At 39.8% G+C, this 16,519-nt stretch overlaps 1 protein-coding gene across 1 annotated transcript in view; it reads left to right on the forward strand.

The window, feature by feature from the left end:
• NT5DC1 (5'-nucleotidase domain containing 1) overlaps positions 1 to 16,519 on the forward strand; it is a 397,045-nt gene that overhangs the window by 354,015 nt on the left and 26,511 nt on the right. The window contains exon 10 of the mRNA XM_077289501.1: positions 1,415 to 1,576. Coding sequence (XP_077145616.1) covers positions 1,415 to 1,576 — 162 coding nt within the window. The remainder of the gene's footprint in view (positions 1 to 1,414; positions 1,577 to 16,519) is intronic.

Here is a 16,519-nt window from a genome sequence, read left to right on the forward strand (position 1 = left end):
TTTTTAAAATTACGTCACGGCTTGTGATTGGTCGCGTCGCCCATGTGACCGCGACGCGACCAATCACAGCAAGCCGTGACGTAATTTTAGGTCCTTCAGGATTTTAAAATTACGTTCTGGCTTGTGATTGGTCGCGTCGCGGTCACATGGGCGACGCGACCAATCACAAGCCGTGACGTAATTTTAAAATGCGCGCGTGTCCAGCCTCCCGTGACGTCACGGCTTGTGATTGGTCGCATCGCCCATGTGACCGCGACGCGACCAATCACAAGCCAGAACGTAATTTTAAAATCCTGAAGGACCTGAAATTACGTCACGGCTTACTGTGATTGGTTGCGTCGCGGCCACATGGGCGACGCGACCAATCACAAGCCGTGACGTAATTTTAAAAATGCGCGCGTTTCCTGCCTCCTGTGATGTCACAGCTTGTGATTGGTCGCGTCGCCCATGTGACCGCGACGCGACCAATCACAAAGCCGGAACGTAATTATAAAATACTGAATGCCTAGAAGGACCTGAAAATTACGTCACGGCTTGCTGTGATTGGTCGCGTCGCGGCCACATGGGCGGCACGCAACCAATCACAAGCCGTGACGTCACGGAAGGAAGGAAACGCGCGCATTTTAAGCAAAGAACGCTGCCGGTTCCCTCGGTGAGGTCCAGGCTGCGTCGGAGAGGTGAGTATAGCAATATTTTTTATTTTAATTCTTTCTTTTACACATTAATGTTGTTTCGATACCGATACCACAAAAGTATCGGATCTCGGTATCGGAATTCCGATACAGCAAATATCGGCCGATACCCGATACTTGCGGTATCAGAATGCTCAACACTAATGATGAGAGATAAAGGTTGTTCTTTGGTAGCATTGATGCGAATAGATTCGGAGGACCTGGTCCATTTATGGCCACGGGTCGGGAGCCCGAGATCTGCTTTTTGACTGCCGGCACTGGTGGCTCTTGTTTTGATTAATTTGGCGCAATGTCATTGTTGCGGCATGGCGCATATATAAAGTCACATTAAGTCATCTAATACAAAAGAAGAGATGTTGATGCCATCAGGTAAGAGGAGGTTTTCATGGCTCCCATCAAGCAGCCACAGATTACTAATATGGCCAATGGACCAGGACCTGCAGATTGATTCACACAAACTCTAATGTTTGGTTTGGGGGGGAAAAATGATAATATTTTTCTATGTACAGTATGTTTTGTATTGCAAATAAATCCCCAGTACTTATATACTGACTGCATTTCAGTAAGATTGTACTTGTATGTGAAAAGTCACAAATAATATAATTAACTAAAACATCTCATTACTCATATGCTACATAGTTTCTTAATTATTTCTTATGCCAGCATAACCTACCCTGCCAGGCTAATGGAGCCTTATAATTGAAGTATTTCCTGGCTTGCAGGTGGTGTATTTTGGTGACAGCATGCGGTCAGATATTTTTTCAGCCCGTCACTATAGCAACTGGGAGACTGTCCTCATCCTTGAGGAGTTAGAAGGTGGTGAAGTCCAAGAACCAGACGTGCCCGATTTTGGATCCTCCTTAAACAAGAAAGGAAAGTATGATGTAAGTGATCTTTACTGGTGTTTCTTCTGGAATGTGCATGACTCTACGTTCCACAGGAAACCCTCTAGGAATGTACACAAACATCTCCCAATGTTATTTTCTGTTTTGACTAATGAGTAACATCAAAGTAAACTATTAATGATTTTAATAGCTGCGTAGTAGTAATTGTGCTCTGAAAATTTCCGGTTCTTTTTTTAACTGCGCAGACTGTGGAAGGATTGCTATTTGTGGTCCAGTATAACACTTTCATGTATACAAGAGTCAATAAACAGGCTACAGCGCAGCAAACATAGCTGAATGGCTCACAAGTTGTTGTGCTGTTTGCTTACAGGATTAATGAAGGTAAATATGAAAACAGGAGGTGAGGTGTAGCCAGCTTAGGTACAGAGAGTGGTCTATACTAGATCCAAGGCTAACCACTATCTACAAAGGATCCAGTTTACTGCCACTTTTATAGGAATCTATGAGAACTTTTCACTGGAAAATAAAGAATTTTGCATCTTAATATGGCTTTATAGTGTGCGCATTTAATTCATTTTGGATTGATTTACTTGCAAGTAGTTTCTTAGAAGATTTCAAGAGCTTGTGGCAACGGAGGGGATGTACTGGTTCTCCTAAATCCCTTACCACCGAAGCCTATTTTCATCTTCCTGACCATTCCAAATTTTTCAATTCTGTACTTCATATAAGTGGTAAATTTAGGTCGGTACGATGTGCGTTTATTTATATTAAAAAAAAGATAAAACAGAAATTTGATGAAAGATTCACAATTTTCCAACTTTGAATTTATATGCCCTTAAAACCGATAGTCATACCAATAACAATAATTAATAAATAACATTTGCCACATGTCTACTTTACATCGGCATCATTTTTTAAACATTTTTGGTAGAATGTAGAAGGGTTGAAAAGTTTATCAGCAATGTTTCATTTTCCAACAAAATTTCCAAAACCTATTTTATTAGATACCATTTCACATTTGAAGTGACTTTTGGGGTATATATGTTAAAAAAACGCCCAAAAGTGACCATATTTTAAATTTTGTAGCCTTCAAGGTATTCAAAACCATATTTACCATATTTAGGAAGTTAGTTAACCCTTCAAGTGCTTCACAGGAATTTAAACAAAGTGGAAACAAAAAATGAAATATTTGTTATTTTCCGCAAAAATGTTGCTTTAGCCCCAAAGTTTTCATTTTCGCAAGAGTAACAGGATAAAATGTGGTGTGCAATTTCTCCTGAGTATGCCAATACCCTGTGTGTGGTCGAAAACTACTTTTGAGGCAAAATGAAAAGCTCAGGAGGGAAGTAGCGCCATATTACAGTGCAAATTTCGCTGGACTGGTTTGCAAGGTCACATTTGCAGAGCCCTTGAAGTGCCAAAACAGCAGAACCCCCCATAAGTGACCCCATTTTACAAACTGCACCCCTCAGTGAATTTATTTACAGGTGCAGTAAGCATTTTGACACCTCAGGCGTGTCACAAAATGTTATACTATCGAGTGGTGAAGAAAAATAATTTCATTATTATTACAAAAATGTTTTTAGTCCCAGATTTCCCATTTTCACAAGAGGAAATAAGTAAAAATGTCCCCATGATTTGTTTAACAATTTCCCCTGAACATGACAATACCATATCTGTGGCTTACAGTGGTGTTTGGCCTCACAGCAGGGCTCAGGAAGGAAGAAATACTATTTGACTTTTGGAGCACAGGTTTTGCTATAATTTGTGGATTCCATTTGCAGAGCCCCTTAGTGCCAGAATAGGAAAGAAACCCCTCAAGTGACCTCATTTTGGAAACTACACCCCTTGAGGAATTCATTTAAAGTTATAGTGACTAGTGATGAGCGAGTATACTCGTTGCTCGGGTTTTCCCGAGAACTCTCGGGTGGTCTCCCGAGAATTTATGACTGCTCGGAGATTTAGTTTTCATCACAGCAGCTGGATGATTTGCGGCTACTAGACAGCTTGATTACATGTGGGGATTCCCTAGCAACCAGGCAACCCCCACATGTACTCAGGCTGGGTAGTAGCTGTAAATCATTCAGCTGCGGCAAGGAAAACTAAATCTCTGAGCACTAAAAAATACTCAGAGACCACCCGAGCGTGCTCTGGAAAACCCGAGCAACGAGTATATTCGCTCATCACTAATAGTGACGATTATGTTTCTGGAAATCACCCATGGAGTCAAACATAATGAGTGTTGCAGAATGAAAATTGCAAATAGTAGTGCCCATACATTTTGCTCTACTTGTTCTTCAGGAAACATAGACTTCATAAATTAAGTGGGCTCGCCTCGATACAGTAATATCAAACATGTGGACGCTATATACAGTTTAGGCAAACTGTGGGGCTCAGAAGGGAGGGAGCATTTGGATTTTGTAGCGCAGATTTTGCTGGATTTTTTGGTGGTAGCCATGGCGCTCTTTCAGAACCTTTCTGCTACCAGTAATGTAATAGCCTCCTATATTTCCATTAACAGATGAGGACCCGAGTGAGGGTTTGTTTTTGTTGTGGGTAGAGTTGAAGCTTTTATTGTTATTGGTAGCATTTTGAATTCGTTCATACTGTATTTATCCTGTGCTTTTAGCTGAGAAATTACATTGGAGTTTCCATCTAAATTTCTGATATACGGGATTCAGATGATACCCCAACGCATCCATTCTCTATAATGAGGGAGCAGAGTTACTCTGGACTCCATCTGGCCTCTTTTCTTTGGTGTCTTTCTCTTCAAAGGTGCACAAAACTTTGGCTGACCACTGTTTCGTGCATGCCTAAAAATACAATGCTTTAAAAGACAGACACTGCCGTATCACAGGCCATACGTGAGTTCATGGTGACTCCATCTGCCCATTACAGTGAATTTTCCATTGAGGGTTTTCTCTGAATCACGTATGTCAGAGATTTAGATGTAAACCTCGATGTCGGTGCTCAGCACAGGATAAATATGACCGGAGCCTTACTTATCTTGGGAGGCTGAATGAACAAATCAACAGCAAGTGAAGAACTGGTTCTATTTATTTTTTATACCATCTCTCGTGCGGTACAAGTGATTACACAGATTTTTTTCTTTCAGTCACTGCAATTACAGCAATACCAGATTTATATAGTTTTTTTAGGTTTTGCTACTATTCACACACTAAAAATGCTTTTTTTTACAAAATAAACATTTTTTGCATAACCTGATTTTGAAGGAGTCATGTCAGGGCTTGTTTTACTATCCATTCACTAAAAATGCTTTTTGAGCGGAATGAGTGTTTTTTTGTGTGAAACAAGATGGCATTTTCAGCTAAACCATTTTTATTTACATTCGACTTTACATTTGACTTTTCAATCACGTTTTATTCCACTTTTTGTCAGCTGTATGATGACAAAACATATTTTTTGCTACGTTTTTTGTTTTTAATATATTTTTTTTTTTTTACGATGTTCACTTTAGGGGTTAAATGGTGTGACAATTTTATAGATCAGGTCGTTCCGGACATAGCAATATCAAGTATGTATACTTTTTTGTATATTTTTGTTTTTACACACAGTGGGGAAATAATTATTTGATCCCATGCTGATTTTGTTAGTTTGCCCACTGACAAAGACATGAACAGTCTATATTTTAAGGGTAGGATAATTTTAACATTGAGAGATAGAATATAAAAAATAAAATCCAGACAATCACATTGTATAAATTATATACATGTAATTGTATTTTGCAGAGAAATAAGTATTTGATCCCTCTAGCAAACAAGACTTAATACTTGCTGGCATGGGTGAAGATTATGCAAATTAGCTCTCTTGCAAAACAATAGAAACTATCTTGCAAGTACCGAGGTGCCCACCTTATCAATCACTATCTGACCCTTTAACAAGCTTTGCAATATGATCAGAGAGATAAATGCTTAGCCAGAACCTCATCTACACACAGCCTGTATTGTGGTGAGTGTTTGCTGAAGCTGAGGCATTCCAGGTGACAGTAAAGATTTGGCTTTTGATGTTTCTTTACTACAGATTGTGATTATTGTTCTGTACATGCAGAATTGGGATAAAGTTACAATGACAATGATTAGGATCTAGGATCCCAGGAGGATTCAGGATAATGTTAGCAGATAATTATATTGAGATACAAAATGTACATTGGTTTTTCCTTGGGACTTTTTTAATATAACATGTTGCTAACCACAAAGTTCTCATATTTGTTTCTGAGAAAGTACACAGGATGTAAGAAAGTGAACATCAGCAAATTATTGTACATATACCTGCCACTTATCAGTAACCAATGTCTCATACAGTTTGCTTACTGCTGCATAACATTTGTAGTATCCTGTTTGAGATCTTATATTTTTGCTACTTAGTACTCTGTGATCCCCCTGATTTTGACTTTTTCATTTCATCATCAAAAGCCACTGAATTGTAAAAATACTATGTAATGGTATTTTGCTTGTAACCCTCCTGTATACTTGGGTATACATTTGCAATACATGAACGTTGATGTTTTTATATCCAGCTCTAGTATTATACTTGGCTATATTACGTGTGCCATGAATGTCATTTTTATCTTGCAGGCTAAGGCAATGTTCCCACGATGAGTATTTGGTGCTTGTTTGATGCTGCAGATTTTCTCCAACATTAGCTAAATTAGGTTACTTGAGGGTTTTTTTCATTGCGCTTTTGAATGCTTTTGTTGTTTTTTTTACATGCAATTTATCAGCTGTCTCTTTCTGAAGCATCTTGTTTTAACCCCTTAATGATATCGGACATATTAGTACGCCGACGTCAGTATCCCCCACTTTGATGTTGGCTCCGGCGGTGAGCTCACATCTTTCCAGGGACATGTCAGCTGTTTTGAACAGCTGACATGTGCTCGCAATAGCCGCGGGTGGAATCGCAATCCACCCGTGGCTATTAGCTAGTTAAATGCCGTTGTCAAACTCTGACAGTGGAACTTAAATCGTGCTTCCGGGTATCGGGCCGGAATTACCAGTGACCCCCGTTACGTGATCGGAGGTAATCGGTTCGTCGGCATAACAACCAGAGGTCTCCTTGAGACGTCTATGGTTGTCAGTGCCGGATTGCTTTGAGCGCCACCCAGTGGTCGGCGCTCATAGCAACTGAGGAATTCTACTACATAAAGGTGATCTGAGCATTGCCTGTATGTAGTAGAGGTGATCAAGTTGTGCCAGCTTCTAGACTCCTATGGAGGCTATTGAAGCATGGCAAGAGTAAAAAAAATGTGTTTAAAAATATTTAAAAAATAAAAAAATATATAAAAGTTCAAATCACCCCCCTTTCGCCCCATTCAAATTAACACAATAAAAATAAAATCAAACCTACACATATTTGGTATTGCCGCGGTCAGAATCGCCTGATCTATCAATAAAAAAAAGGATTAACCTGTTCACTAAACGGCGTAACAATAAAAAAAAAAAGTCAAAATGCCAGAATTAGGGTTTTTTGGTTGCCACAGTATTGTATTAAAATGCAATAACTGGTGATCAAAAGAACGTATCTGCACCAAAATGGTATCATTAAAAACATCCTAGATCACGAAAAATGGAGACGCTACGGGGGTAACAGAAAATTGCAATTATTTTTTCACCACTTAGATAAAAAAGAACCTAGACATGTTTGGTGTCTATGAACTTGTAGTGACCTGGAGAATCATAATGACTGGTCAGTTTTAGCATTTATTGAACGTAGCAAAAAAGCCAAACAAAAAACAAGTGTGGGATTGCACTTTTTTTTGCAATTTCACCACACTTGGAATTTTTTTCCCGTTCTCTAGTACACGACATGTTAAAACCAACGATGTCGTTCAAAAGTACAACTCGTCCCGCAAAAAATAAGCCCTCACATGGCCATATTGACGGAAAATAAAAAAAAGTTATGGCTCTTGGAAGGTGGGGAGCGAAAAACGAAAACACAAAACTGAAAAAAGCTATGAAGGGGTTAAATGGAATTTGTCACCGGGTTTTTGTTACCTAATCTGAGAGCAGCATGGTGTAGAGAGAGAGACCCTGATCCCAGCTATGTGTCACTTACTGGGCAGCTTAGTGTAATTTTTACAAAATCATTGTTTTATCAGCAGGAGGTGATCTCTCAAGTACTACTTGGCCTGCTGCCAACCCTGCTGCAAGTACTGATTAGCAGCTTTCTGCCTATGCACAATGTATATTGTAGAAAGCTGCTAATGAGTGGTGTGGGTGGGATTATATAGAGCTAGGCATTCAGAGAACTGGTAGATCTTTCAGCCGATAAAACTGTTTTGAATCAAAACTGCAGCACCCAGTAAAGTAACTAATACATCACTGGAATCGTGGTCGCTGCCTCTACATCAGTGTTTCCCAAAACCCGTTTTCCCTGAGCCTTAACAGATCATGTCTTCAGGATTTCCTTAGTATTGCACAGCAGAGATAACCAATGAGAGTTTCTGATGCCTTGATAATATTTCCATCACCTGTAAGGAAAATGTGAAAACCTGATTTGTTGGGGGTCGTGAGGACTGGATCTGGGAAATTCTACACTACATCATGCTGTTCTCAGATGGGGTAGCAAAAACCTGATGATAGATTTCCTTTAAATAAAACTTTAGATTTAGAAAACTGATTTAGAAACTTTGCGATACTTAACTTACACTGGGTACGGAAAGTATTCAGACCCCTTTAAATTTTTCACTCTTTCTTTCATTGCAGCCATTTGGTAAATTCAAAAAATTTCATTTTTTTCTCATTAATGTACATTCTGCACCCCATCTTGATTGAAAAAAACAGAAATGTAGACATTTTTTCAAATTTATTAAAAAAAGAAAAACTGAAATATCACATGGTCATAAGTATTCAGACCCTTTGCTCAGACACTCATATTTAAGTCACTTGCTGTCCATTTTCTTGTGATCCTCCTTGAGATGGTTCTACTCCTTCATTGGAGGCCAGCTGTGTTTAATGAAACTGATAGGACTTGGTTTGGAAAGGCACACACCTGTCTATATAAAGGTACCTTCACACGAAGCGACGCTGCAGCGATAGCGACAACGATGCCGATAGCTGCTGCGTCGCTGTTTGATCGCTGGAGAGCTGTCACACAGACCGCTCTCCAGCGACCAACGATGCCGAGGTCCCCGGGTAACCAGGGTAAACATCGGGTTGCTAAGCGCAGGGCCGCGCTTAGTAACCCGATGTTTACCCTGGTTACCAGCGTAAAAGTAAAAAAAACAAACAGTACATGCTCACCTGCGCGTCCCCCAGCGTCTGCTTCCTGACACTGACTGAGCTCCGGCCCTAACAGCACAGCGGTGACGTCACCGCTGTGCTTTCACTTTCACTTTAGGGCCGGCGCTCTGTAAGTGTCAGGAAGCAGACGCTGGGGGACGCGCAGGTGAGCATGTACTGTTTGTTTTTTTTACTTTTACGCTGGTAACCAGGGTAAACATCGGGTTACTAAGCGCGGCCCTGCGCTTGGTAACCCGATGTTTACCCTGGATACCATTGTAAAACATCGCTGGTATCGTTGCTTTTGCTTTCAAACACAACGATACACAGCGATCTGACGACCAAATAAAGTTCTGGACTTTATTTAGCGACCAGCGACATCACAGCAGGATCCTGATCGCTGCTGCGTGTCAAACGAAACGATATCGCTAGCCAGGACGCTGCAACGTCACGGATCGCTAGCGATGTCGTTTCGTGTGAAGGTACCTTAAGACCTCACAGCTCACAGTGCATGTCAGACCAAATGAAAATCATGAGGTCAAAGGAGCTGGCCAAGGAGCTCAGAGACAGAATTGTGGAAAGGCACAGATCTGGCCAAGGTTACAACAGAATTTCTGCAGTGCTCAAGGTTCATAAAAACACAGTGCCCTCCATAATCCTTGACAGAAGAAGTTTTGGATCACTAGTCTTCCTAGACCTGGCCGTCCAGCCAAACTGAGCAATCGTGGCAGAAAAGCCTTGGTGAGAGAGGTAAAGGAGAACCCCAAGATCACTCTGGCTGAGCTCCAGAAATGCAGTAGGGAGATGGGAGAAAGTTCCACAAAGTCAACTATCACTGCAGCCCTCCACCAGTCGGGCCTTTATGGCAGAGTGGCCCGACGGAAGCCTCTCCTCAGTGCAAGAATTATGAAAGCCCACATAGAGTTTGGTAAAAAAGCACATTAAGGACTCCCAGACTATGAGAAATAAGATTCTCTGGTTTGATGAGATGAAGATAGACCTTTTTGGTGATAATTCTAAAGCAGTGTGTGAAGAAAACCAGGCACTGCTCATCACCTGCCCAATACAATCCCTACAGTGAAACATGGTGGTGGCAGCTTCATGCTATGGGGGTGTTTTTCAGCTGCAGGAACAGGATGACTGGTTGCCATTGAAGGAAACTTGAATGCGGCCAAGTACAGAGATATCCTGGATGAAAAACTCTTCCAGAGAGCTCTGGACCTCAGACTTGGCCAAAGGTTCACCTTCCAACAAGACAATGACCCTAAGCACACAGCTAAAATAACAAAGGAGTGGCTTCAGAAGAACTATGTGACCATTCTTGACTGGCCCAGCCAGAGCCCTGACCTAAACCCAATTGAGCATTTCTAGAGAGGCCTGAAAATGGCTGTCCACCAACGTTCACATCCAACCTGACGGAACTGGAGAGGATCTGCAAGGAAGAATGGCAGAGGATCCCCAAATCCAGGTGTGAAAAACTTGTTGCATCATTCCTAAGAAGACTCATGGCTGTACTAGCTCAAAAGGGTGCTACTACTCAATACTGAGCAAAGGGTCTGAATACTTATGACCATGTGATATTTCAGTTTTTCTTCTTTAATACATTTGCCAAAATTTCTACATTTCTGTTTTTTTTTTCAGTCAAGATGGGGTGCAGCGTGTATATTAATGAGAAAAAAATGAACTTTTTTGAATTTACCAAATGGCTGCAATGAAACAAAGAGTGAATAACTTAAAGGGGTCTGAATACTTTCTGTACCCACTGTAAGTCTTTATTGCTAAAGTCATGTGTGGATTCCATGCATTGTTAGCGCTTTTCCACTGAGAAATGCAATAAGAACTCATATAAGCTTTTTACGTGCGGATTTTCCTCATCTCGCTCAAGTCTATGGGGAAAATCGACAAATATATGCTGCTGTACGCAGCATAAAAAAAAGGACCAAACACTCTTTGCGGGAACTTAGCCTAAAATAAGTGTAAGAATGTGCAGTCCTATTTAAAGATGTGGAATGTACAGTCTAATTGCAATCTTTAAAGCTATCAAATAATTCCATAAGCTACACCACTCTTTGGAAAGGACCGCCATGATGAACTCTTTAGCGTCTGCAATTTGAGACAAGGAAGACAGTGTATTAGCTGGATTCCAATAGAGACATAAAGGCAAATATCATACAAAGTGGTGTAATCCTAGATATTTCGTGTACGGCACTATGCCTATGATTTCTTGCAGCTGTAAGACTTGTCTTTGCCAAAGTTAACAATAACAACTATTGCAGCCCTTTGAGATATTTCGTAGGAAAATAAGTACATATTTTCGTAGTAACCAGTGATTAAAAACTTATGAAATTCTAATTCACAGTAATGGCGAGGAAGATACAGACACCTAAATATATCATTTTTAATAGGCAACTAAATTATTTGATGGGAATGATTTATAACTTAGGGCACATTAATAAGCTAACGTCTGGTGTTACAAGGGCCTGTGATTTGTGCCATGTACAGCATGTTCCTGATTCATTCCTTCGGAACAGCTATCATGAGCCATGCCACACTTTAAAGGGAATGGGTCAGCAGGTTTTTGCTATGTAATCCGAGAGCATTATGATGTTGGTACAGAGACCCTGATTCTAGTGGTGTATCACTGGGTTGCTTCTTCTGATTTCAATAAAATCAGAGTTTTGTCAGCAGTAGGTTATCACTAGAGGACTAGTTGTTGTGTGCTAAGAAGTCCTGCTCTGTGTAACCCCGCCTCCACCACTGATTACCAGCTTCTATCAATTTACAGTATACACAGAAAGCAGCCAATCACTGCTGTGGGCAGAGGTCAGCATTCAGAGAACTGCTAGATCTGCAGCAAAGAGAACAGTCATGCCCCAACATCATGCATGATTACATCAAAACCTGGTGACAGATTCCCTTTAACGGCTTTGTGCATATAGTCATAGTCTACTACTATCCTTCTAGTATAGGATAGGAGCGAAAAGAGTAACAAATGGATTCAGGAGCAAAGTACAAATAGGCTTTCTAGTAGTATGTAGCCATGGAAATATATACAGGCTGTATACACAGAATAATGGGATACTTTAAGGGTATGTGTCCACGTTCAGGATTGCATCAGGATTTTTCATCAGTATTTGTAAGCCCAAAACCAGGAGTGGAACAATTAGAGGAAAAGTATAATAGAAACATATGCTCCACTTCTGTATTTATCACCCACTCCTGGTTTTGGCTTACAAATACTGATGTGAAACACTGACCAAATCCTGATGCAATCCTGAACGTGGACACATACCCTTACTGTTAGAAAAGTTGCTCCTTTTTCTACACCGAGGCAATAAATCTATCACGAAATAATTATTATAACTTATGTGGCCGCATTTAATTCCCTGGCTGAAAGGAAAATCTGCCCACACATGCCTGGTTTCAGTTTTGCAGCACAACTATGCATAGTAATGCAGCAAAACTGTACTCACTGTGTGTGTGTGTGTGTATATATATATATATATATATATATATATATATATATATATATATATATATATATACTGTATATGGACTACATTCTTGAATTTTTAGAGCGTTTGCTACTGTCCACCGTAGCCATGTACTGCGCTGTGTTCTAGGCTCTGAAGAGTGAATGCTGGGACACTGTAGCGCTACCAATTTTATTACAACTGAAAGAAAAACCCTTAAAGAAAGATGATATTGGCTTAAGTTTGCCCAGCACTCAGCAATGTATCATCAGATTTATACTGAATATTTATCTGCTTAGCTGATCATTTCAGTGAAGAACATAGTATATTTGTTTTATTAATGTTCCCTGAATGGTTGCACAGTTCTGGTTCTCACAGCATATTTGCTTGATTTTTAATATTTACACACCTAACTACAGTATCTGTGTTAGGTCTCTCAAACATGGGCAAAGATTTAAATGTGTGTCAGAGTATTAACCTTAAGTATACGAGCAAATGCATTGGGAATAAAATAAATGCCCCCATTAACACCATGTAAATTCCAATAATAAAGGGAACTTGTCACTTGAAACAGTGCTATTACTCTGCAGGTATCTCTCTAATAGCATTCTGACATCCTATTGTCCTATGAATAAGGGTGTTGTATACACCAGAAACGCGTCAGGTTTCTGAGGCTTCATTTTTTATCATGTTTTAAAGTTTTTTCTAATAAATAGTAAATTTTATTCTCCTGTTGGACGTGCCGGTGGATTTCCCTTTTCTTTTTTCTTTTGTATGGGGTTAGTAATGGGGGCGTCTTAGTGATGCCTCTTCATTACTAACCTCAGGGCTTAATGTCACCTGATAATACAAAGGTGATATCAACCCCCCCAACTATCACCCCACTTGCCACTGCTACAGGGCAAGTGGGAAGAGCGAGGCTAAGTTCTAAAATTGGCACATCTTAGAGATGCGCCTTTTCTAGGGTGGCTGAGAGCTGATGTTTTTAGCTTGGGGGGTGCCTGTATCCATTGCCCCTTCCTAGGCTATTAACCCCTTAACGATCAGAGGCATTTTCATTTTTGCTCCCCTTCTTCCCAGAGTCATAACTATTTTTGGTCAAAATGGCCATGTGAGGGCTTGTTTTTTGCGGGACAAGTTGTACTTTTGAACAACACCATTGGATTTACCATGTTTTGTACTCGAAAACAGGAAAAAAAATTCCAAGTGCGGTGAAATTGCAAAAAAAAGTGCAATCCCGCACTTGTTTTTTGTTTTGCTTTTTTACTAGGTTAATGCTAGAACTGATATGCCATTATGATTCTCCAGGTAATTATGAGTTCATAGACACCAAACATGTATAGGTTCTTTTTTATCTAAGTAGTGAAAAAAAATTCCAAACTTTGTTTAAAAAAAAAAGTTGCACCATTTTCAGATATCTGCAGCGTCTGAAATTTTTCTTGATCTCGGGTTGGGTGAGGGTTTATTTTTTGCATGCTGAGCTGATGTTTTTAATGATACCAGTTTGGAGCAGATACGATCTTTTGATCGCCTGTTATTGCATTTTAATGCAATGTCGCAGCAACCAAAAAAACGTAATTCTGGTGTTTTTACTTTTTGCTCACTACGCTGTCTAACAATCAGGTTAATCCTTTTTATTGATAGATCGGGCGATTCTAAACACAGTGATACCAAATATGTGTATGTATGATTTTGTTTATTGTTTTATTTTGAATGGGGCGAAAGGGGGGTGATTTGAACTTTTATTTTATTTTTATATTATTAAAAACATTTTTTTTTACTATTTGCATGCTTCAATAGTCTTGGCCCTGCTACATACAAGCTATGATCAGAACACCTGTATGTAGCAGAATACCTCACTTGCTATGAGCGCCGACCACTGGGCAGCGCTCATAGCAATCCGACAGTAACAACCATAGAGGTCTCCAGGAGACCTCTGGTTGTCATGCCAACCCATCGGTGACACGCAATCATGTGACGATGATAGAGGTCACCGATGAGCAGATTTCCAACACGATTGCCGGAAGCGCATGTTAAATGCCGCTGTGAGAGATTGACAGCGGCATTTAATAGGTTAATAGCCATGGATGGATCGTGATTCCACCCGCAGCTGTTCAGCGCACATGTCACCTGTTCAAAACAGCTAAGTGTAAGTATACATCTGTGAGCTGATATTAATAGCCTGGCAAGCTCCATGGGTATTACCCCCTTCCCAGGCTATAAACATCGGCCCCCAGCCATCGGCTTTCCCTCTGCTGGGTAAGAAAATTACGCTGGAGCCTACTACATTTTTATCAGAAAAATATCTTTTTATTAATTAAATACATGTACAGTAAGCTGCACATACACTGTACTAATTGTATTTGTCACTGACATCTGTATACCTTCCTATTCTATGTGTATTTACTGTATGCAATCCTTCAATTCTATCCTGTCGGCTCCTGCTGCGATTTTACAGTACACTGCTACTGAATTGTTGGCTTTTCTTCTATCTATCTATCTATGTAATATATATATATATATATATATATATATATGTCACTGACATCTATATATCTATGTATCCTATATGTATATATTCTATTCTAACCTGTCACTCTGTGGTTTTACTGTACACGGCAAATGAATTGCTGGCTTCCATCTATCTATCTGTCTGTCTGTCTATCTATCCCATATCTATCTATCGATCTATCTATCTACAGGTGCTTCTCACAAAATTAGAATATCATCAAAAAGTTAATTTATTTCAGTTCTTCAATACAAAAAGTGAAACTCGTACATTATATAGAGTCATTACAAACAGAGTGATCTATTTCAAGTGTTTATTTTTGTTAACCCTTATCCGGCTGAATAGGTACAATTGTAACTATTCCGTTTTAAAATTGCAATAACTTTTTTTTGAAAAGACGTAGAGGGCTGAAATTTCGTGACATCTCTACATTTTTGGTCCAGAATATATTGGCCAAATTTCAATAAAATATCTCCACCCGCTTCCGAGATAAGGGGTCGAGATCTTTTTGCATCCATAACAAGCTGCATAGGTACAAATGTACCTCATATATTTTGAATGAAGATAATGCAAGGGAAAAAGCATAAATTTTTTTTTAATGATAATGCTATTTAACTATTATAAACAAGTAAAAAACTGTTCATTTACATTATAAAAGAAAATGTAAGAAACTTTTTTTTATTGATTTTCTTTGCAAGTAATGCATGTTGGCTTTGCTACAGAGTGTTCATCGCAAATGGGTTTCACACAAACCACACAAGACTTTCTAGTCTTGCGTTGTTTTTGCCTCAGGTCTCTGCAGACATAGCAACTACCAACAACAGGGGAGGGTCCACGACTACCATGAGGTATTTTGGGGCCAGCTGCTGGCTGCGATGCTACCACAATGCATCGTCCAAGCACCATTTCTACTGCACCTCGAAGAAAATGGTTTCTCATTATCATTTTGTTTGTACTACGATCTTCAATTGCAATCATACACAGCTGATTTGCGAGATCTTTCAGGAACTTTCTTCGTTGATCCTTTGCCCTGAAGCTTGGATTGTGTTCTCTGTAGATGATGTAGGATGCTAACCCACTGACATCAATCATATTGTAGAAAAATGCCAAAGTCCAACGTGATGTTCGTCATTTCACAGTGTACTCTCCCAACATTTTATCCATAACATCAACGCCACCTTTTGTTATGTTGTAGTATTTTATTATCTCTGGCTTGGCTGCTAGTGTCTCTTCAACTTCTCCCGTCATGTGCATAGATGATAGAAGCACGACTGATTTGTTCTTCTTTGGTACATATGAACAGACTGTTGCATCATGATTGTAGGCAAAATTTGTCGAGTTTACAGGCCTTTCTTTGGCAGGCTGCATGTTGTTAGGTAGGAACCTTTTGTTTTTTCTCACTGTACCAACTAGTGTCATGTTCCAGGAGTTCAATACCTTAGCTAGTTCCATGGTTGTAAAGAAGTTATCGGTGGTGACATTTCTTCCAGAGCCTTTATACGAGCTCACTAGGTCCAATACTGTTCGTTCTCCAATGTTTACTTGTCGAGGACCATCAGTTGGTTTCCCAGTGTAGAGCTGACCTTGTAAAGGGTAGGCATTTGATGAGTCACAAGCCCAGAAAATCTTTATGCCATATTTAGCTGGTTTTGAAGGTATATACTGGGTAAATTTAGTATGACCTCTAAATGGAAATAATTGCTCGTCGACGGTGATACAATGATATGGCTTGTAGGCTCTCTCCAGATTACTGTTCAGCATT

This window comes from Ranitomeya variabilis, chromosome 2 (genome assembly GCF_051348905.1).
Source record: "Ranitomeya variabilis isolate aRanVar5 chromosome 2, aRanVar5.hap1, whole genome shotgun sequence".
NCBI classification, from domain to species: Eukaryota; Metazoa; Chordata; class Amphibia; order Anura; family Dendrobatidae; genus Ranitomeya; species Ranitomeya variabilis.